This window comes from Acomys russatus, chromosome 27, assembly GCF_903995435.1.
Source record: "Acomys russatus chromosome 27, mAcoRus1.1, whole genome shotgun sequence".
NCBI lineage: Eukaryota > Metazoa > Chordata > Mammalia > Rodentia > Muridae > Acomys > Acomys russatus.
The window spans coordinates 50,135,941-50,157,804 of record NC_067163.1 but is presented as its reverse complement, the minus strand read 5'-3'; the positions used below and the strand labels follow the sequence as shown (position 1 = coordinate 50,157,804).

The 21,864-nt window shown below is 36.1% G+C and overlaps 1 protein-coding gene across 1 annotated transcript in view; it reads left to right on the top strand.

Annotated features, from left to right (window-relative positions):
* Positions 1 to 21,864, top strand: part of Tll1 (tolloid like 1) — a 196,763-nt gene that overhangs the window by 121,946 nt on the left and 52,953 nt on the right. Inside the window, exons 9-11 of the mRNA XM_051169507.1 lie at positions 2,461 to 2,576; positions 17,364 to 17,466; positions 20,586 to 20,702. Of these exons, the coding sequence (XP_051025464.1) occupies positions 2,461 to 2,576; positions 17,364 to 17,466; positions 20,586 to 20,702 (336 nt within the window). The remainder of the gene's footprint in view (positions 1 to 2,460; positions 2,577 to 17,363; positions 17,467 to 20,585; positions 20,703 to 21,864) is intronic.

Sequence of the window (21,864 nt, the reverse complement as noted above, 5' to 3'; positions counted from 1 at the left end):
AACCCATAGCAATTTTCCTGCCCAATGCTCTAGAGAGATGAGATTGCAGATAGGAGCCACTATACCCAGCCAAAGTTTAGTCTTTGTATTTGAGCAGTAAATCAATCAAGGCTGTGATAGGTCAGGACTGTGAATAAGAGACAATGATCCTTATTGAAAAAATATCAAATGCTTACTAAACCTTCAAATAAGATGTTTTGAGATATTTTTCAGTGCAATCGGGCTGCAATTTATAGTGATAATTTTTAAGTTATGTTATATTTTTGTTTATAGTTTAGGATAATCTAGTTTTGGTTCAGAACAGTATAGTTTGTATATATCTGTGATTCAAACATTTCTCTATTTTAATTCTACTGTAGAAAATACAGCTTAAGCTTCATTTTGGCTAAGAGAGGCTTTGATTTGTCATGGAACTTGTTTATAAAAGGTGAAGAAATGTATTTTTTAATGACACATATTCAGCTCCCCGGTTGTTATTTAATATCTAAATATATCATTGTTAGAAGCAGGGTGGTGTAGTGTTAACAGATTCTTCTGAGTCCCCTTTGCAATGTGGCATGTGTCATGGACCCTAGGCCGCTCAATAACTGCTGAATTTTGTGTTTCTGACCTTCAGAGTTTTAGTTTTCCTCTATGGTGATTTCTTTTGTCTTCCTGGCTCATCAGAGTAGGCATCGCTCACTTCTCTTTTAGATTTACTTTGCTGTGCAATTTTAGTGTCTATTTTTCTGGTGATATAAATATTTATAACATCTCAAGCTGTTTTTATAGTTCTGTTTTATGTTTTCAGAGTCATTATACTTCTTTATTTAACACACGATATCCAGAGTCTTTTATAATTTATTGAGTAGTTGATGAGATGAGAGTTCACATGCCCCAGATCCAGGGAATGTCTCAGTTTTGAGCACAGTATCCTTCACAAGGAAGACACTCTGTTTTTAGACTATTGAATGAAGGTTGTGAAGGGCGCAGTGTGGAAGATTTTTTTTTCTTAAATAATTTATTCAGATGACATTCCTACTGTTATCCTCTTACTTGTATCTTCCCATTCCCCCCTCCCTCTTTTGCCCTATTCCCCTCTCTTAGAGCTCTGACAGAAGGAGACCTCCTTCCCCACCATCTGACCACAGCCTATCAGGTCTCATCGTGATAGCCTGCTTCCGCTTCCTCTGAGTGTGGCTAGGCCTCCCCACCAATGGGAAGTGGTCAAATAGGGAGCACCAGAGTTTTATTAGAGATAGTCCCCACTCGCCCCACAACTGTGGAAAATGAGCTGAATGACTGAAATCTACCTATATTCACAAAGTGCATAGCATGACCTTTGCGGAAGTTATGAGAAAACTAGTAGAATTGTGTCCATTGGCTTATGGCAAGACTTGATACCATGTAAAATTTGCAATTTCAGGTTGCTGATAACTATTTCCAAAGAATAATGCGAGATTAGAAAAAGAACACTATACAACTATTCTAGAAATTTCTACACATGAGTGAAGAAAGAAAAAAAGACAAAAAACATGTATAGAATATTCTAGAATATAGGTGGTTTCCATGATGTTTTTAAAAAGACTTATTTTTTTCATCTTATGTGTATAAGTAGTGTTTTACCTTCATAAGTATCTGTGCATGTGGGTTCCTGGTGCTAAAGAAGGCCAGAAGTGGGCACCAGTTACCTAAACTGGAGTCCAGAGGCTTGTGAGCCACAGTATGAGTGCTGAGGAATAAACCTAAATCATTTGCAAGAGTCACAGGTGTTCTTAAGTACTGAGCCATCACTCCTGGAGCCATCACTTCCGCCTTTCATACTGTTTTCTTTCTTATTTTAAATCATTGTACATTACATTTTGATATTACCTTTATTGGATATTTATTAGTTATAATATATACATTTTTGAATATTAAAGTAGTACATAACATTATTATGAAATTACTATTTAAATTTGTTATACTTCACTGTTAAATATAGCTTTCATTCATGTTGATTACAATAACTGGAAGGAAAAGAAAGTTTCTCATGGTTCCAGGAACACAGAAGTAGGTCTTCCCCAGCCTAAATGAGTATGGTGTCCTTGAAATCGCTTGCTGTAAGAATGAATTTAAAAAGTTCCCATGAAGACAACTTTATATATACTAAATTATTTATCACCTCTTTTCTTGTTTTATGGTTATCTTTAGTGACACCAGTAAGCATACTGAAGTTCTCTAAGAAAGACATCAAAAGAAATACGTTTAGAAGGGCTGTCAGTCTCTGGAGTGGGGCATTGGTGGTACATACCTGAAGTGTTAAAACTCAGGAGCCTACAGTAGGAGGATTTGGAATTGGAGGTCAGCACTGGTTATAAAAAGAAAATAAGAAAGAAAAAGAAAAAGAAATAAAAATACATGCTACTATCTAATGCTCAGTTTATTATGTTCATGCTGTTCATAATGATTAGTAAATAATCTCATGCCTTTTCCCCTCAGCATGTGGAGAAACCCTACAAGAATCCAGCGGCAACCTTTCCTCCCCAGGATTCCCAAATGGCTACCCTTCTTATACACACTGCATATGGAGAGTGTCTGTGACCCCAGGAGAAAAGGTAGTTGACACCCCAGGAGTTCTCCTTCAGTCTCTTCTAAGTAAAGCATCATACAGGTTTTTACTATACTTTGTTTACTGTTTATTTATCATTATCGTTCCGTATTATGATTTTGTTATGATGGAGATTGAACCCAGAGCTTCAAACGTGCTAACCAAACACTTTACCAGTGAGCTACAGCTACAGCTCCTTTGTGCTTTCTATTTTAAGGTGAGGTCTTTGGAAATTTCCCAACTTGTATTTAAAACTCACCGTGTAGCCCAGGCTGGCCTTTAATTTATAGTCCCTCTGACCCAGCCTGTTAAACAGATGGAATCACACCTGGAATTGCATTATCAAGCCTCGGTTTTGTTTTCGTTTCATTCTTAAAATGTTTAAAATGGAAATGGCTCAAATTTGGAGTTTTTGAAAACCTTACTTTAAAACATTTGAATGCTTTAGGATGGTTGCTATAGTTGAATCATACAGTCAGACACAATGAAATTGACATGAAAACTATCAGAAGGACAATTAAATTTCTATATTTAAAAAATTAAAAATATAAATATTAAAATTAGCTAAGAAGAACTTATAAGGAAATATTGAAACTACAGTCTAATAAAAGTCCTGAATACCACACCCACACAACGCAGTTAAAGAAGTAGTTAGCAGGAAATTTACGAGACTTAAATATTTGCAATAGGAGATAGAATGGCCATGATACAATCAGCTCAATAGCCATAGAAGTATATAGGAAAAAAAGCATGGAATTAAAGGAAAGTTTCTTAGAGAAGCAAAGAAAAAACATAAAAGAATAAATTCAAAATAAAATGTCAGAAAGGTGAACAAAGCTCCAAATAGTAACAGATTTCTTTCTTTCTTTCTTTCTTTCTTTCTTTCTTTCTTTCTTTCTTTCTTCCTTTCTTTCTTTCTTTCTTAAAAAAAAAATAGAGGGGAAGAGATCATGAAAGGCCTGTAATGGAGAAAGAAAGTGGATGATATTTTTTAAATGTATATTTTATTTATTATAATGTGCTCACATTACATCCCGATTGTTATCCGCTCCCTCTTATCTTCCCATTCCCTTCCTCTTCTGCATCCCTCATCAGAGGGTATAGGGGACGGAAATACGATAATATTTCTTAAAAGAGATTATTATAAATATATAATTTGAACACCAAATGAGCTTGTGTGTATTTTGAACATTGTATTCAAATTGTGTAATCATGGTCACTTTTAATACCACCTTTGCTTTTTCAACAAAGAAACCTCAGGTGCAAATGGTCTTTGTGAGAACCTCCTAACAGTTATTCTCAGAGGACAGATAAAGGAAATATCCTGTCTACATGGGAAGGAAACATTATATCAAATGTTAATACAGACAGTGAAGAAAAGGATTTATATTCCTCCAAATCACATGAGACTTTTATACAGAGGCATAAAATCTCACTATAGTCACCAAACCAAATTCAGATGCTTCTAAGTGTATGTCTATTTATTTATATGCATATATGAACTCTGAGAATATGAAATACAAAATCTGTATTTTGGCCTCTAACACAGTTGGGGTAATAATTGTAAAACAGCAGTAAATCCTGATCAAAGAAGGCAGAGAAGATAATTTCTAATTATTATTATAAGCTCCATGCTTATTAAGGAAATTTTAAAATACTTTTTCAGATAAAAAATTTAAAAAGAACAAACTTATAATTTAGTCCCATTTCTTTTCTTTAACATTATTACTTGAAAATCTTAGCTTGCATATTAATGCAAGAGAATAAAAATTAAGATGAAAATTGAAAAGGAAGACTAATGTTCTTCATTATATTAATTCCATTAGGTTATTGCCTGAAAATATGTAAGAAATGAAATCAGTGAACCTATGGGTTACTGGATTTATGTTAAAATTAAACTTCATATCTTTAATTGTCATAGTAATGTCTATATGTATTAATAGTAACAAATATATATTGATAAGAGGAAGGGAATAAAAATCAGCATGTAATGTGAATAAATTACAACAAATAAAATATACAAATAATATTAACAAATATATATAACAAATATAATTTTTAGTTTCTACAAGTTATTGTTTGAGTTTGCTGCCTTAATTCACATAGAATTAATTAAACATACACTTCAGTCATTTTGAATATATATATATTTTTAAGTATAAACAGTGCAGACTGTACTGTCCTTCAAGTCTACTTCATCTTATTCCAATCAACTAGTAATACCGTATTTTTGTAGTTATTACATTCAACTTATTTTGTCTTATTATTTTTCTCAACCTAAATTTTTAACAACATTTAATTTTTACCATTTACCAATGCTATTACCATTCTTTTCTCATTACTGTCTCTTCTTTTCATCATTGGACAAAATTATTTCTGGCAGTGTGACCTTGGGTGACACCAATATATATGTAAATAAAATCTCAGTTTCAAAAACATATCCTGTCCAATGATGCATGCAAAATTTTTGTTTCATTAGTCTTTTAAATTGTATGGCTAATATTCTCTGTTGTTGCTTTTAGCCTACTTGATAATACAGAATTGTGCCGCTGTTTATCATCATTTTGTTTTTGTCTTAATTACACTTTAAATTTTAATGTTTTTGTTTTCTTCAAGTGAGGTAAGCTCATATTATTTTTTATATATACTTAGGTCATATTATCATACATATACATAGACTACTACATGCATAGAATATTATATCTCTGTGATATATTTATCTGGACTTACTATATAGGGGATTTCTATTTCTAGTCTGTGTTCAGTTTAAAACTCTGTTTAATCCTAGCACTTGGAAACAGAGTTCAAGGTCAACTTGGTTTACATAGTGACTTAAAAGATTGCCAGGGCTAATCAAAGAGACTCAATCTGAAAATCCAAATAAATAGATCGATAGATAATTTAAACCCTCTTTTCTGATACACCTACACTTTCTTTTGACTGATGGCTGGTATACACATATTTTATTTATGCATTCAATATCCTGTAAATTCAGACTGATGACTTTTTCCTTGCCTGAAATTCTAATTACAGTTATATTTGCTGCGATTTTTGATATTATAGCTTACTGCACATGTATGTGTTCTTCCATTTTGTTTGTTCGTTCTTCTTCCTTTTTATATATGAATAGTAGTTATAAATCCATAATCTCTTCTTTAATATCTTCATTCTACAGCTTCTTTTGCTTTACAAGATATATTAAAATAATACGTGCTCTCTTTTCCAGGCGTGGCTCTCCCATATAGTTAACTTGGATTATTTCCATTGGCCACATTCTATTTTTCACTTTTCTCGGACCTTTTCCCTTCTCACATTGAAGAATAATTCAGCTGGCCACGGTGGCACACACCTTCGTTCACCAGCACTTGGGGAGGCAGAGGCAGGTAGATCTCCATGAATTGAAGGCCAGCCTGGTCTACAAAGTGAATGCAGGGCAGCCACGGCTACACAGTGACACCGTGTTTTGCAAAAACAAAAACAAAAATAAAAATATAGATATAAATAAAAGGAATAATTCAAAAGAATCAGGCAAGAATTAAAGCAGGACCCCAGAACTGTTCAAATAAAAATGTTATTAATTGGATTAGTTAGCAACTAGATTTAGAAACAGAAGAGTTTGCTTTGTAACTAAAATGAACAGAATGGTAGAGTATTTTTAAGGATGAAACACTCTAGTGGTAAAAATGTACAGTTTTCTCCAAATTCATGTGAAAATGTATAGTAATTCCAAACCTGTTTTCAATAGATTTTTGTTTGCTAACCAGACTAAGTTTTTTTCTAAAGTTTATTTAAACGGTGAAATGTTGACATAAGCAAGGCAACACTAGCCAAAGGGTTAATGGTGCTGAGTGAATGCATCTGAATCTAATAGACAAACATGAGATGCTTCGAGAGTCTAGAGAGTGTGGCATTGTCAAAAGATCTTCTTATATCAATGGACTAACAAAAAAGCTCAAGTTATGCCAGGTGACATTGGCTACTTCTGATACATTCATATTATAAAGAGCATGTATAAATTAATTTGAAAATTTTTTTCAACCAATAACCCTGAAATAATTTATAAGGAAATATGAAAATTAGAATTTTATATCATATCACATATTATTATTTTGAAGAAAATGTAACTATTTTTTATTAATTTTTGCATATGCATTTATATTATTACACATGAATAAAATAAACTACATACAGCAGGAAGAATCATGAAACAATCAGGAGTTATACCAATGTTACATTCATAATGGTTTGGCTATTTGTATCTATCAAAGTTGAAGAAAGCATCTTTCCTATCTTGTTCAGTCTAAATTTCCAAATGAAAATCCATTTCTATCATATCTCATTTCCATTAACTTAAAACATCTGTGTTGATCTAAAATTATCTTAATCCTTAACCAACTAAGCTGAATTGTAAGACTAAATTATCTGGTCTTCAACCCCATCAGGGACTTAAGAAGGGATAAAACTTAAATACCTGAGTGAACCAGAAGTTCAGGTTAGCAGCTTCCAAAATGGAAAAATGTCTGAGGCAGTTTACTTCCTGAACAGTCACCCAACATTCTCTATGACATTGAAGCATCATCTTTGACCCTCTAGCCCGATATCTCTGATAGACCTATTTACAATGAAGGAACTATTGAGGACTTTCTTACCCTGTCTGGGACTCGGGGACGTCTCTCTTTTCCTTTATCTTTCTTTCATAGGTAAGGAGATAGCAGCACAAAAGAAAGAAAGGGGGAACTAGAGGGAGGACAGAACAAAAGGTAGATGAGTGAATCTACTCCTCAACTCAAGGCCTTAATTGTTGCTCAAAAATAAGGTTATCTTTAATTACTTGGTATAGAATTTTGTATATTGGTTCAAATCATGGTCATATAAAAACTAATCTAATTTTATCACAAGAATATATATCCTAGGTCTAACAAATAGATATGATTCTATAGATACATAAGGTAAAATAGTTAAATAAGATCTTCAAAAGCCTCAGAGACCTACAGAAAATGGCATTTAAAGATGTTTTTATTATTCTAAACATTCTTTGACAATAAGACAAGTTAACTCCTGGAAACACCCAGACTATGTCAAAGAAGATGATGAGCGTCAGTGAACCTCCTTATGGAGTTGCCTTCAAATGTGGCAAACCAGCCACTGCATAAAATGTCCTCATTTCTGCCACAGACAGGATTCTACCTAAAAAAGGGAAAGTTTGGATGTACGCAGAGTTGATGGCCAAAAATGTAATTCTTCAAATTCAAAGAATAGAACCAAGTACTTGAGTTAGAAAATTAAGGAAAGAAAAAATATTTACTACATACGTCTTAAAATGCAGCTACAAGTATAAATTAAAATATACACTTATAGTACAGAAGCTCAAGAGGATGTCGGTGCTGTTCACACATCAAATCTGTTTAAGAAAAATTCAGAACTCTCGGTAAACATGAGCATCACAGAAGCAAATGACTGGAACATCAGAAATCCTTCCAGTTACGAATACAGCTCTCTATTCATTTACCATGAAGATATTGACTGACACTCTATGAAGGAGATGTTCTTTGAACCAACTGTGATGGCTCACACTGCACCTCTCAAATCTTCACAGATAGAACAAATTCATAATATCAAATGATTTGACAAGGTTCAAATTCTAGGAAGAAGAAACTGAAATAATCTCTAGGGAGACATTTGGCAATGTGTGCTACATTCTAAAAGATGTTCTTGCAACTTCAGCAATGACATCTTGGACCATTGATTTGGGTGCGTTTTGATAATGAAAACTTGGGAATGATATAAAACAAATAAATGTAAAATTGGAAAAAAACAGTTACAATGCAATGTGAAAATGAAATTGCAAGTTGAACATCATATGCCTCAAAGGTTTAACTTTTAAATTGCATGCACTAGAGACAAAACTATAGATGGGTAGTTCTCTATGAGGAGCTGATAAATAGAATTTATTTTGTCTTTTTTTCATTTTCTACATTACACATACATTATGTCTACATTGAAAATATTGTTTGTAAGATAAGGTCATAATTAGGACAGCGTATGTGAAGATAAACTAAATATTGTAAGACTATACACTTAAAGTGCGTAAGATGGCAAGTTCTGTTTTATGGGCATTCTCCCACAATCAGAACCAAAAACCACCAGTTCACAACAATGTGTCCTAAGGCTCCAGTGTCCTAAAGTAAAGAGATTACCATTCAGTCTAAGCCTACTCTTGGTGTTTTAACAGTTAAGCATGCAGCGCTCAGAATTTAGCTGTGGTGACCAGGCAGAAGCATGTGGTATTGATCTGTCTGTCACTTACAATTGATTGACCTTTGAACAAGGGCAGATTGCTTAGGTCTCAAATAGAGTTACAATAGTCTCTTTTTATTTCTGTATAACCCATTTAAAAGCTGTCATTCAAGTATTCTCTTTTTTTGCAAACAGTTTTTTTCATTTTTATCTATATATTCTAAAAAATATTTTACATATAAATTTATTTTATCACACATACATATATAATAAACTGCCTACATAAAGAAGATCCATGAGATAGTCAGGAATTACATAAATATTACATTCATAGTGTTTTGGCTTATTTGTATTTGGCAGCCTTGGAGAAAACATCTTTCCTATCTTGGTGGGTCTAAAATTGTGAATGTAAATCCATATCTAACATATCTCGTCACTATCAATGTAAAACATCTATCTAGACCTACACACAGCTGAGTTCCTGAACAACTAAGCTAATTGTAAAACTAAACCATCTGGTCTTCAACCTCATCAGAGGCTTGAAAAGGAATAGAATTAATTACCTGAGTAATTAATTTCCTGAGCAGCTTCCAAAGTGAGATTTTTTAATCATTTGTCTATGCTCTATACATCATGATGATTCACAATCCAGCATTTATATTGCCAAGGATATTATGTACAGTAAGCAATATGTATGTATATATTCACTAATTTATGACCCTATTCAAATAGATGTATTTTCCAACAAGCAAAACAAATATTTGCTGTAAATAACCTAGCAATGTTGTATCCCAGTAGTAATACTGCTAAATTTTGGAAACTATCAGAAGAAAGCAAAAAGCAACTTGTTATGGATGTATGGTACCATTTGGATCTTATTGGATGTCTGAAGATGACTGAATCGATGGTAGATTTTCACAAAGAGTAGAAGAGGTTCAAGGCATGGGAAGGGTACAAGAGGAATCCAGGCACACCTGTGTATGCTTTGAGGCTAGATGCTAACACCAGACATCTTTTTTTCAGGGCACAAAAGCTACTGATAACAAATAGGTCTTTAGTTAGGAATAAATATGTTTGGTATCCTAAATGTGAGACTACAAAAGGGCATCAGAGATCTTGACTGTCAAATGCTCACAAAGTGATTTTAGCCAGACTTCAATACAATTTATGTTGCCACAGAGCACAGGAAACACTGGAGAGGCATTAAAATAAAAACCAAAGGGAACAAATTTGAAACTAGTATGTCATCTAGGAAGCAAAGAGTAGTACTTTTCCGTGTAAAAGCCTGCAGGCTAAGAGGCATGGTTAGAGGTTTTGCAGCCCATAGAAGTTGTCAATGAGCTAGAACTATGGAGTGGTGATGAAGGAGACATGTAGAACACTGTAGTTAGTACCAGGAGATGGCAGATCACAAACCTAAACCCAAATACTGTAACACATTTGGAAGTAGCAGAAGGCCTTTAAAAAACCTAATCCCCACTCTTTTCCTCCATCTGCCATGTGATTGACCTCTAAGGGAAGTTTGACTATTCTGGGTTACCTACACTGTAAGGTAGAAACTTCAATGAAGGTCGCAAGGCCTCTCATCCAGTCTTAGATTCTTTTTTTTTTTTTTAATTTTTTATTATTAATTTATTCTTGTTACATCTCAATGGTTATCCCATCCCTTGTGTCCTCCCATTCTTCCCTCCCTCCCCTTTTCCCCTTATTCCCCTCCCCTATGACTGTTCCTGAGGGGGATAACCACCCCCTGTATATGCTCATAGGGTATCAAGTCTCTTCTCGGTAACAGTCTTAGATTCTTTTACATTCCTCCCTGTAAACTTTTTTCCAGTTTCTAACAAAATTATTTGTTTATTTATTCACTTTACATCTTGGGCCCCATCCTTCCTCACCTCTCATTTCTCCCTCCCTCCTTCAGCCCCCTTCCCCTATTCCTCAGAAAAAGGAGGCCCACTTCCAGTCCACCCCACCTTATCAAGTTGCATCAGAACTTAGCATGTTCTCTTTCCCTGTGGCCTGGCAAAGCAGTCCACCAGGAGGAAGTAATCAAAAACCTAACAACAGAGTCCATGCCCTGCTCCCATTACTAGAGGACACACATGAAGTCTGAGCTGCCCATCATCTACATGTTTGTAGGAGGCCTACGTCCATTCCGTGCAAGGTCTTTGAGTGATGCTTCAATCTCAGAGAGCCCTTCTGGGACCTGGTTAGTTTACTCTGTTGGTCTTTTTGTGTGTCTCATGTCTCCCCCAGGTTCTTTTTTCCTTCGTCCCACTTTTGTTTGTTTTTTTTTTTTTTTACAACACTTCCTATGCATTGCCCAATGAAATTAAAATTAATGTCTTTTAAAACATGTTTTATAGCATAGTTGGCTTATGACAAGTGAACTGATGCTTTCCTTTGTTTACACTTCTTTTCTTTCATTAAAATTGAGAATAGATACTTCCCTCATACAATAAATCCTGACCACAGTTTCCCCTCGGTTCACTCTTCCCAGCTTGCCATTACCTCTCCTCTACCCTGGATCCAATCCTGCTCTGTTTCCCTTCAGGCATCCAAGGCACAACAAAACAGAACAAAGCAAAATGCAATAAGTCAAGGCAAAGCAAGCACACAGAGGCTGAACAAGGCAAGCCAGCAGGAGAGAGAGAGAGTCCCGAGAGCATGCACACGAGTCAAAGACACACCAACTCACACGGTTAGGAGTCTCACAAAACACCATCATAACAGCAATAAAATGTATGCACAGGACCTGGGGCAGACCCCTGCAGGCCCCATGTTTGCCACTTAAGTCTCTGAGTTCAATGGGCATGTCTTAGTGGCTCAAATGGGCCATGTTTTCCTGATGTCCTATATCCCTTCTGACACTTACAATCTCCCCCCACCTCTTTTCTTCCTGATTTCTGAGAGGAGAGACCTGATGTAGACTTCCAATTTAGACTCTCTCTCTCTCTCTCTCTCTCTCTCTCTCTCTCTCTCTCTCTCTCTCTCTTTCTGCATAATGTATGGCTGTGGGTCTCTGCATCTGTTCACATCTGCTGCTGGAGGAAGCATCTCTGATGACAACTGGACAAGGCCCTTATATATGAGCGTAACAGAATATCATTAAGAATCATTTCATTGTTGTTGTAGGTTAGCATTGTTCTACCCTTGTTTTCATAGCTTATGTTATGGTGAATGCTTGTATATTCGCAGTGACAATGATAAACTTATGGACACTTCACAGTGCTTTAGGGTTGCTAGTTGTTTCTCTTTCACAACATTGAGTTAAAACTTTACAATCTAATTATGGCAATACAAGTTTGATATGATGGCATTCTACTCAAAAGAGTTATTCAATATCCAAATGTTTAAATAAATTAAAAATCTGAGATGCTAGGGCTCGTCCTCAAACCCAAGTCTCTTGAATTAGTATAAAGAATAGTATCTAATTTCAGGAGGAGATAGAATACTTTTCAACTGTAATATAAATCAAGTATTGATCTGAATATGACCCTAATGGTCAGTAGCTTCTGGAATTACAGATGACATGCAACAGGTAGATTTACCTTTATATGTTTGTCATAAATACTCATTTCTGAAAATACCATGCAGAAAGTGACATAGACAATACAGTACAAAACAGTAGAGAATGTTTATAATTATGCATTTATTTATGAAAATAAGCTGCAGATAGAACTTGTCTATAGATATATAGTTTATTCCCTTGTTCTGTCATTTCTGAACTCTATTCCTAAGGAAAACCCTGGAGCAAAATAGTGCATTAGATTTTCCTAGGCTCCCTATGGACAGAGTTCAGCAATCTTATCACATCCTATTGCTTATTTGTCTAATATCTTTCTCCAAAAAGCCGTTTATTAACATCAGTCAAATGGGCTAGGTATATATGTTCCTTCTTCTTCTCTCACAAAGGTGGAAATGCTGTTGTAATCGGCCTCTTCACAGGGCCATGGAATTGTGTAGGTGGGCGGTGTTGCCTCCGTTTTGTTGAAGTTCCTCCATTCTTGCTCTAGAGACTTGCAGATGTCTGGGCCCTTGAACAGCTAGCTAACTGATCTGTCTTCCTTCAAGATTCTCCACCCTGCACCACTGTCAAACAGAATCGTTAATGAGCAATCTCAGCTGCAGTTGTATCACTTTAGCGTTGCAATTGAAACTCCTCACGGACCAGGAAACCGGAGAACTTGCCCTGGCATTCTCCTTTCATTCTGGGTTCCGAAGGAGCTGTGATTAATTTCAAATTGATGCTTATTACCACCAGGAATGAAATAGTTATTCTAATGTAGCATTCACTTATCATTCTTTGATAGATGAAATGTATTTACATAAACTAGTAGAATACAAAACAAATCAGTATTTACCAAGTGCTTTTAATTTGTAATTCAACTAGGGATTTTTCTGGCAGCATTACTCATAGGGCCAGATTTTACTTTAATAGTCACAGCCCTAAGATTTGATTTTAGAAAACCTATCTTTATTACATTTTCTACTTCTGAAGGATTCTGTGTTTCATATTAGTGTCAAGCCGGTTTTGTTCCTCCACGGTGCTTGAAGCTTAAACTAGAGATTAAAAACAAGATAGGGAGCTCTTCTGTTCAGAATTATCCCTCTCCCCTGCCCCCCGCTCCCCCCCCCGTCCAGCTATGCATCGGGTGGGGGGAGGGTGTTCTAAGACTTCACATATTAACTGTTTGCTAGCAGTCCGACCACATTAGTTTTAGTTTGGGATGAAAGTTGATTATAAATGTCTTTCCAATCTACCTCATTTCTTTTCCTCATCTAGGAAGGAATTGAAATGATTTGCACTTGATTATGAAGTTTCCTCTTAGTTTTTTAAGAGCGGCCACACAGGAACTTCAGTTACTTTCTCTATCGCACTGTTCAACTTCTGCCGTTCTGCTCTGCTAGGGGACTTCTTCCATGGCTGTGAGGATCTGCAGCCCCTTTGGCTGCTGTTGGTAGGATACAAAGAAAACCATCCGGCACAAGTGTTACCTCTCATACATTAGTAGGTGCAAATGAAACACAAGTTAAGGTGAAAAATCCAGAAATTATTTCCCAGCTCTATCTGAAGAATAGTCTAAAGTTGCGCTGGTGTAGAAAATGTTTTGGGAAGTTTCTATAAATAATTCAGAAATAAACTTTTTAATAATCAAATATAGAAGGAGACCAAGAAAGAAAGAAAAGATGGATCAGAACTTTGCTCCAGGAGTTTGGGAAATTTTGAAAACTTTTTGATACAGTTTGGGACAATAAACTGATTAAAGGAAGAGAAAAACAAGGAAAGTAAAGGGGAAATGCAAGTTGGGAAGATTAAAAAAAAAAAAAAAAAGGAGCTTTTTTTTATTAAAACCCAGTTATACCAGAAAATGATGGATTACAACTTTGAAAATGCATTCCCACTGTCTCATCTTCGGGAGGTTTTGTCTTTTAATAAAAAAAAAAAAAAAGAAAGAAAGAAAAGACACACTGGTCCATGTAGACAATTGAAACCAAATTTGTAGTAAAATTTCACCAGTGATCATTATGGTGCGTAGACACGTGCCATATGACGTTTATTTACATTGATGTCTGCTCTTTACACTGCCAAGGTGTGGGCTCAGCTTGAGTTTTACTCTAATTGGTGCTTCCTTTTCTTTTTTTTCTGTGGATATGCATGTGATGTGCGTGGGTATGTGTGTGTTCACATGTATGTAAGAATATGCTTGTGTGTGTGCATTTGTGCACGTGCGTGTGGCAGCCAGAGGTTAAAGTTAGCTCTCTTCCTCCATTGTTCTCCATCGTGTATATAGAAACAGAGGCTTTCACTTTAACCGGGAACTTACTGTTTTGGGTAACCGAGCTAGTCAGCTTGGTCCAGACGGTCCCCGTCTTTGCATCCTTGAAATTCCTAGGATGGCAGTAGGCTGCCAGGTCTGCCTGGAAGTTATTTATGTTATTTATTTACTTACTTACTTACTTATTTATTTATTTATTTATGTTATTTATTTATGTTATTTATTTATTTTTCGAGACAGGGTTTCTCTGTGTAGCCTTGGCTGTCCTGGCCTCCCTCTGTAGACCAGGCTGGCCTCGAACTCACATCGATCCACCTGCCTCTGCCTCCCCAGTGCTGGGATTAATGCCGTGCGCATTTAAATGGGTACCAGGGTCCCAAACTCTAGTCCTCATGTTTTTCTTGCAAGTCCTTTATCCAATGTGATACCCATAGCTCAGTGATCATCTTTTTTTTCTTTTGTTCCCCATAAGATAGTGGTTTTTTGTACCTTTGTGTATACAGAAGTAGGAGTTTTAGACATTACAGTGTTCCAACTTCAATTTCTTAAGGAAGCACCTTTACTTCTCATAATGTGTGTACCAATTTACATTCCTAGCATTATACAAGGGTTTTTTTTTTTGCCACAATCATACCTATTTTTTAAAAGTGTTTCTCAATAGTTATTCTAGTAGGTGTGAAGTAGCACCCCTCTGTGACTCTGATTTGCATTTTTTGAGTGGTTATTACTGTTGAGCATTTTTCTTTTTTTTTTTTTTTTGATTTAATTAATTTATTCTTACATCTCAATGTTTATCCCATCCCTTGTATCCTCCCATTCCTCCTCCCCCCCCATTTTCCCATTAATACCCTCCCCTATGACTGTTCCTGAGGGGGATTACCTCCCCCTGTATATTCTCATAGAGTATCAAGTCTCTTCTTGGCTACCTGCTGTCCTTCCTCTGAGTGCCACCAGGTCTCCCCCTCCAGGGGACATGGTCAAATGTGAGGCACCAGAGTACATGAGAAAGTCATACTTATTTTTTTTCCTATGGAAGATAGATTTGTTATACAATATAATCCGTTATGTTTCCCCTCCCCAAGCTCTCAGGCCATATGCACTTCCCTCACCACCACTCACCAAAATCCACATCCTTTCTCTTTCTCTCCATCAGGGTACAACAGACATCTAAAATGTTAATAATGATAATAATAACAACAACAACAACAACAATAATAATAATAATAATAATAATAATAATAATAATAATAATAGAAGAGAAACATACTTTTATCAGAGTTGGCAGGCTGCTCTGGAATATGGATGTAAGGTTACTTTATTCTCTCTCTCTCTCTCTCTCTCTCTCTCTCTCTCTCTCTCTCTCTCTCTCCCTTCTCTTTCAACTTCTTATATTCAGCTTTCCACTATCACTAAAAGGTTCTTTGAACATTGTTACAAACCATAGTTTTATAGAAAGGAATTCCAAATATGCGCAATTTATTGCTTTGGCTAACATCCATTTCAGTTTCTGAAGAACAAATTTATTATGAGCCCTAAACCTATTAGCTATATTTAAAGTACAGGAGGGTGGAAATGGGTTTTTGAATATACAGTAAGGTTTCCAAATAAATTGCACTTCACAGAAGTACACGTCACATATTAATTCCCTTCTACTTTTGGTATAGTCAAGTAAAAATAAAGATGTTGAGGATTTGAAAGTGAAGACTTTTACAAAGCCGTGAGAAAATTATCTTTCCAAGGATTGTTTTTTGAATTATCTTTATAAAAACAGCATCATTTGAAACAGAGAGGAGTATAGAGGGTCGTGTACAAGGTCGTCTGGCTCGGAAGCCTCCGCATGTATGTTCTTGGATCTGGAGAGCTGCTGTGCCATCTGCTTTTAATTACACTCAGAAGGATAAATCTGAATGTTAGGGCTGTATTTAAACATTTCAACACACACAAAACTATTATGTTCTGGGAATATAGCACATGGTGTTTATTTTTAACATAATTACAGTTGTCTTGATGGTTGTCTTTGAAATAAATTATTATAAAGAAGTCATTCGTGGAAAAATTGGGAATTATTCATGGTTCAAATCTTTTTTCTTAGAAAAAAATCAAAGTAAACTTTTGGAATAAATGTTTCTACTTGTTTTAGGATGGCTCACATTAACAGAATGGATTTCAAGTTAATTGCTGAAGTGGTCACTATTCCCAATGATTAACACTGTGTTGCTGTTGCAATTATTAAGTTTTAATTGGAACGCAGCTGAGGGTGGCTCTCTTGGTAAAGTGCTTGCTTGGGTTCAGATCTCTAGACTACAAAGTTCAGTGAAATGTCAGACCAATGGATTACACCTGCAATCCCAGCAGAGGTGAGACCATGAGCAGGGTGCCTCCATCCTTACAGCTCTCCCCAGCCTAGTCTACTTGGCAAAATTCCAGACCAATCTGAAACATTGTCTCCAACAAAAGATGGAAGATCTTAGAGTACTGACACTTGAAGTTATTTTTTGACCTCTGTGCACATGGGACACCCACCTACTTAGGTGCTCTCATACATGCCAGTGCACAAACACATGCAAACCATAATAATGAGAACAAAAAATTTGTCTTCAAATTTTTCATGAAATATATATATATTTATTATATATAATATATTATTAAACATGTAAGATAAATATATATTAATTATATATATATATAGATCTATAATGTCGTTTTCTGTTATCGTGCATTCCCTCCTGGAATCAAATCATATACTACAAGTCCTTTTTACTCTTTGTGTTTTGCAGATTGTCTTAAATTTTACCACGATGGACCTATATAAGAGTAGTTTGTGCTGGTATGACTACATTGAAGTAAGAGATGGTTACTGGAGAAAGTCCCCTCTCCTTGGTAAGATATGACTCACCTCCTCTGTGGCTGTGTATGGATTCCATCCAGGGTGGAGGCAGATGGTGTTTTCAAGAGTTATCTGAAAGTTTCAATCTATATGACTGAACTTGTTTATATTTTAATTACATGTTTTTTCAACCATATCCCCCCGCAAAACAAAAACAAAAACAAAAACAAAAATGCTTAAGGACAAATAGATGAATAGGTTGATTCACTGATTTAAAGTAACTTAAATATGGGATAGATTATTTGCTCTGAACACAGTGATTGAGCATAGCATCCCAAAGATTATTTTATTAATTCCACACAGTATTTATTTCTGCACTTGGAATATGTAAGGATGATAGTTTTTATAGATATCATATGTATGCTGTGTGTGTGTGTGTGTGTGTGTGTGTGTGTGTGTGTGTGTGTGTGGTCTCTTCCTAAGGCAGCAGAATGAGTCATTAGTACATCACATGAATTAGCTGCCTTACTGTGATAAGCCCATGTGTGACTGCTAAGACATCTCAGCTTGTTTGTTGGAGAATAGTTCAGGGGCCAAGAGGAGACACTTGTAGTTTGTGTCAGTAGTTGAAATTCTGATTGGTACTCATGACTGTCTGTCCCCAGCACTGAACCACAGCCTGCACAAGAAGCTCGACTGAAGAGTGTAAAGTTGGGAAGTCCCGTGGGCCAGCAGCTCCACAGCATGCCTCTCTTCTCCTTCTAAGATTGTGGCCTCTCTTTGACTTTGCATCATAGCTTTGCTCAGCTGAGCTTTGGTCCAGTGCTGATCTTTTCTTTTAACATCTAGAACCTGTAGGATGGGCATTGTTTACTTGAAGGTGACACTGGCTTAGTAACTCCATGGCATCTATGGAAATAATTCAAAACAAGAACAAAAAACAAGTCAAGCTGATGTGAAACATTAAGTCAAGGAAAACAAAAGCACTGTTAACTACATCTAGTGTCTCAGCCTAGATGAAATAGTATATTGCATGTGTAGATGGACCCCCAAGAAAACACTTCAGAGCCTGTAAGTTGGAGAATCCAACCTGAATCTACATTCTGGAAGGAACTTGAAATAGCTTCATCTGCTTCACTGGTTCAGTGCAGAATGGTCCACCAGACCAACTCAGTGTGATGTAGATAATGTGTGAAAATCTCTCCCTAAAATTCCTCTGAGTGGCGCACCTAAAATTGACAGCCACAAAAGGAGTTAGAATTGTAGAACTTGGGTTGCCACCTCACGCCCTTTAAGATGGAAGACACATTCGAACAGATTTGTTGATAGCTTGCTTGCATGCGACAGTGAATGCAGTGCTATCTTTATCATCTCTCTATAATTTATTTATTTTATTTTATTTTATTTTAAATTTTTTTTTATTAATTTATTCTTGTTACATCTCAATGTTTATCCCATCCCTTGTATCCTCCCATTCCTCCCCCCCCCACCATTTTCCCATTATTCCCCTCCCCTATGACTGTTCCTGAGGGGGATTACCTCCCCCTGTATATTTTCATAGGGTATCAAGCCTCTTCTTGGCTACCTGATGTCCTTCCTCTGAGTGCCACCAGGTCTCCCCCTCCAGGGGACATGGTCAAATGTGAAGCACCAGAGTACGTGAGAAAGTCATATCCCACTCTCCACTCAACTGTGGAGAATATTCTGACCGTTGGCTAGATCTGGGAAGGGGTTTAAAGTTTACCTCCTGTATTGTCCTTGGCTGGTGCAGTTTCAGAAAGTATTTCTTTACCCGTTGACCCCTCCTATGGTTTTTCTTTATTCAAATTAGCTATGATTATTTTACTTTAAATTTCTGGGTATGGTTATTTTCAGTAGTACACACACACACACAAGCATAGTAATGCCAAGGGTTTCTGTTCTTTCTCATACTTTAATCTGAGCCAACAGTGTATACATGTTTACACATTGTAGCTATAAATGGGACTAAAGTCTAAGAACTCATTTAAAAAGACCATTATAGGTAAAACTAGGTACTGCAGAAGGACAGGGTCTGGACTAAAGAACATAGAGATTTAGAAAGAGAAAAAGAAAATGACTGAAAGGTGGGTGGTTATACAGGGTGATCAGGGTAGTAGTGGGAAGGGGTGAGGGAGGTGAGGCAGAAGGAAAACCTATTAAAAACACTTTATTCAAAATTGCCACAATGATATGTAGTAGCTGTATGCTAGTTTAAAAATCATTCTAAGAGCAGATAGCAGTATAGTATGATTTTGGAGTTGTGTGTGTGTGAGTGTGTGTGTGTGTGTGTGTGTGTGTGTGTGTGTGTGTGTGTGAGCTCAGAACTACAGATGGTATGAAAGGAGCAATGAATCTATGTAAGGGTCATGTGGAAAAGGCCTAATTCTGTTTTTTCACTCATTTTCCTCCTAATAACTTATTCATATGTATATAGAGTATGTGTTAATGGAATATACCTGAGGTATCTTACACTTTTTGTTCTGAGATATTATCACACTTTCATCAGGGGTGAAACTTCTTTTTGTGTTTGGAGCAAATTGTACACTTCTAGGTTGGGCAGATTGATAATTACTCCAATTTCTCAGGATGACTAGAGACGTTTTCTGTTTCACATAGCATCACAGTACCATCTTGATGCATCACGTGATCTTTTTATGAATTTGGAGGGATTAGCTTTTAAATTTTTATATGATAATGACACTGGTGTCAGTTGATTGAAGATTTTGAATTGGATCTGAAAAATGTGCTTGATTCCTTTACCTTTATTAAGATAAAGTTATAGCTCTAATTCTGTGGTTCTCAGCATCTGTAATGTTGAGACTCTTTAATACTGTTCCACATGATGTTCTTGGCTACTTCATAAGTATTACATTTGTTATGAAATGTAATGTAAATATATTTGGAGATAGAGGTTTGCCAAAAGGAACACAACTTGCAGATATAGAAGCACTAAAGATAAGTCAAATGCGTTGGTCTATGTGTATGTATGTGTGTGTGTGTGTGTGTGTGTGTGTGTGTGTGTGTGTGTGTGTATACATATATATGTATATATATATACAATATAGTTATATATTACTAATGTGGAGTATAAGTAGGGCACAGTACATATTCATATTTAGGGGGCCTCTCTTTATTCTTTTATTTCTTTTAGGTAGATTCTGTGGGGACAAGGTGGCTGGAGTTCTTACGTCTACAGACAGCAGAATGTGGATTGAGTTTCGTAGCAGCAGTAACTGGGTAGGAAAAGGGTTTGCAGCTGTCTATGAAGGCAAGTCATATTAAATTTAAGAGACCATTTCACCCCCAGTGTCTCAGCAGAAATGCTGTTTCCTTTGGTTTTATTAAAACAATATGGAAAGCTTATTTTGTTATTATGTAATTTTCTGAACCAACATGCTAATGTTCACAGAATGATTTTCAGAAAAATACTTGATAAATTTAAGTGAGAAGATCAGCAGGTTCTCTAGGTAAATGGTGAAACCACAGAGAGAAAGCAAATAGACAACAGTTAAGTTTGTTTCATGATGGTATGAAATGTTAAGAAAAATTAGTATTTTTCTTTTCTTTTTTTTTTTTATCTTTTTTTTTTAATTAATTTATTCTTGTTACATCTCAATGTTTATCCCATCCCTTGTATCCTCCCATTCCTCCCCCCCCACCCCCATTTTCCCATTATTCCCCTCCCCTATGACTGTTCCTGAGGGGGATTATGTCCCCCTATATATTCTCATAGGGTATCAAGTCTCTTCTTGGCTACTTGCTGTCCTTCCTCTGATTTTTCTTTTTTTTCTTTGTACTGAGTTTATAAAAATCTGTTTGACCCCCTGTAGTGGTGAAACACTCCATTCTAGGAAACAGCACAGAGGGTGATTGTACACAGTTCTAAAGCGTGCTTTGTCTAAATGGGAGAGTCAGCATGTGAGGAAGAATTCATCAGATGGTTTGTTCATATTTTTTTGAAGACAATGAGCTGACCATCAAGTTTCCTGGCTGTAAACCAGCCTTTCTGGGCAGAGTGTGGGTGGATAAACCCCTTCCTAGTACAGTGTTTTAAAGACTCCTCCCCTTTCTGAGGAGAGCAGTGCTGGGCAGAACCATGGGTGCAGCACACATGCTGGTGTCAGAGCTCCAGGGGTTCTGTCCAGAGAGAAGGAGAGGAGCTTTTTTTTTTTTTTTTTTTTCTGCTAATGAGCTGTTTCACCTGTGTTCAACTCCCCAAGGGAGCATCTCAGGGAATCACAGGACAAACTCAGAGAACAGATTTACAATGATCTTGCAAGTAAAAATCAAAACAAAAATCGATTTTACTTTTGCTTAAGGCATCCGAGCAATTAAAACACATGTACTGTATGTCTGGTCATTATCTAAGGTACACAGATAAGTGACCGGGTTTATCCCATAATCGTTACAGCGCCACAACTGTACAGCTT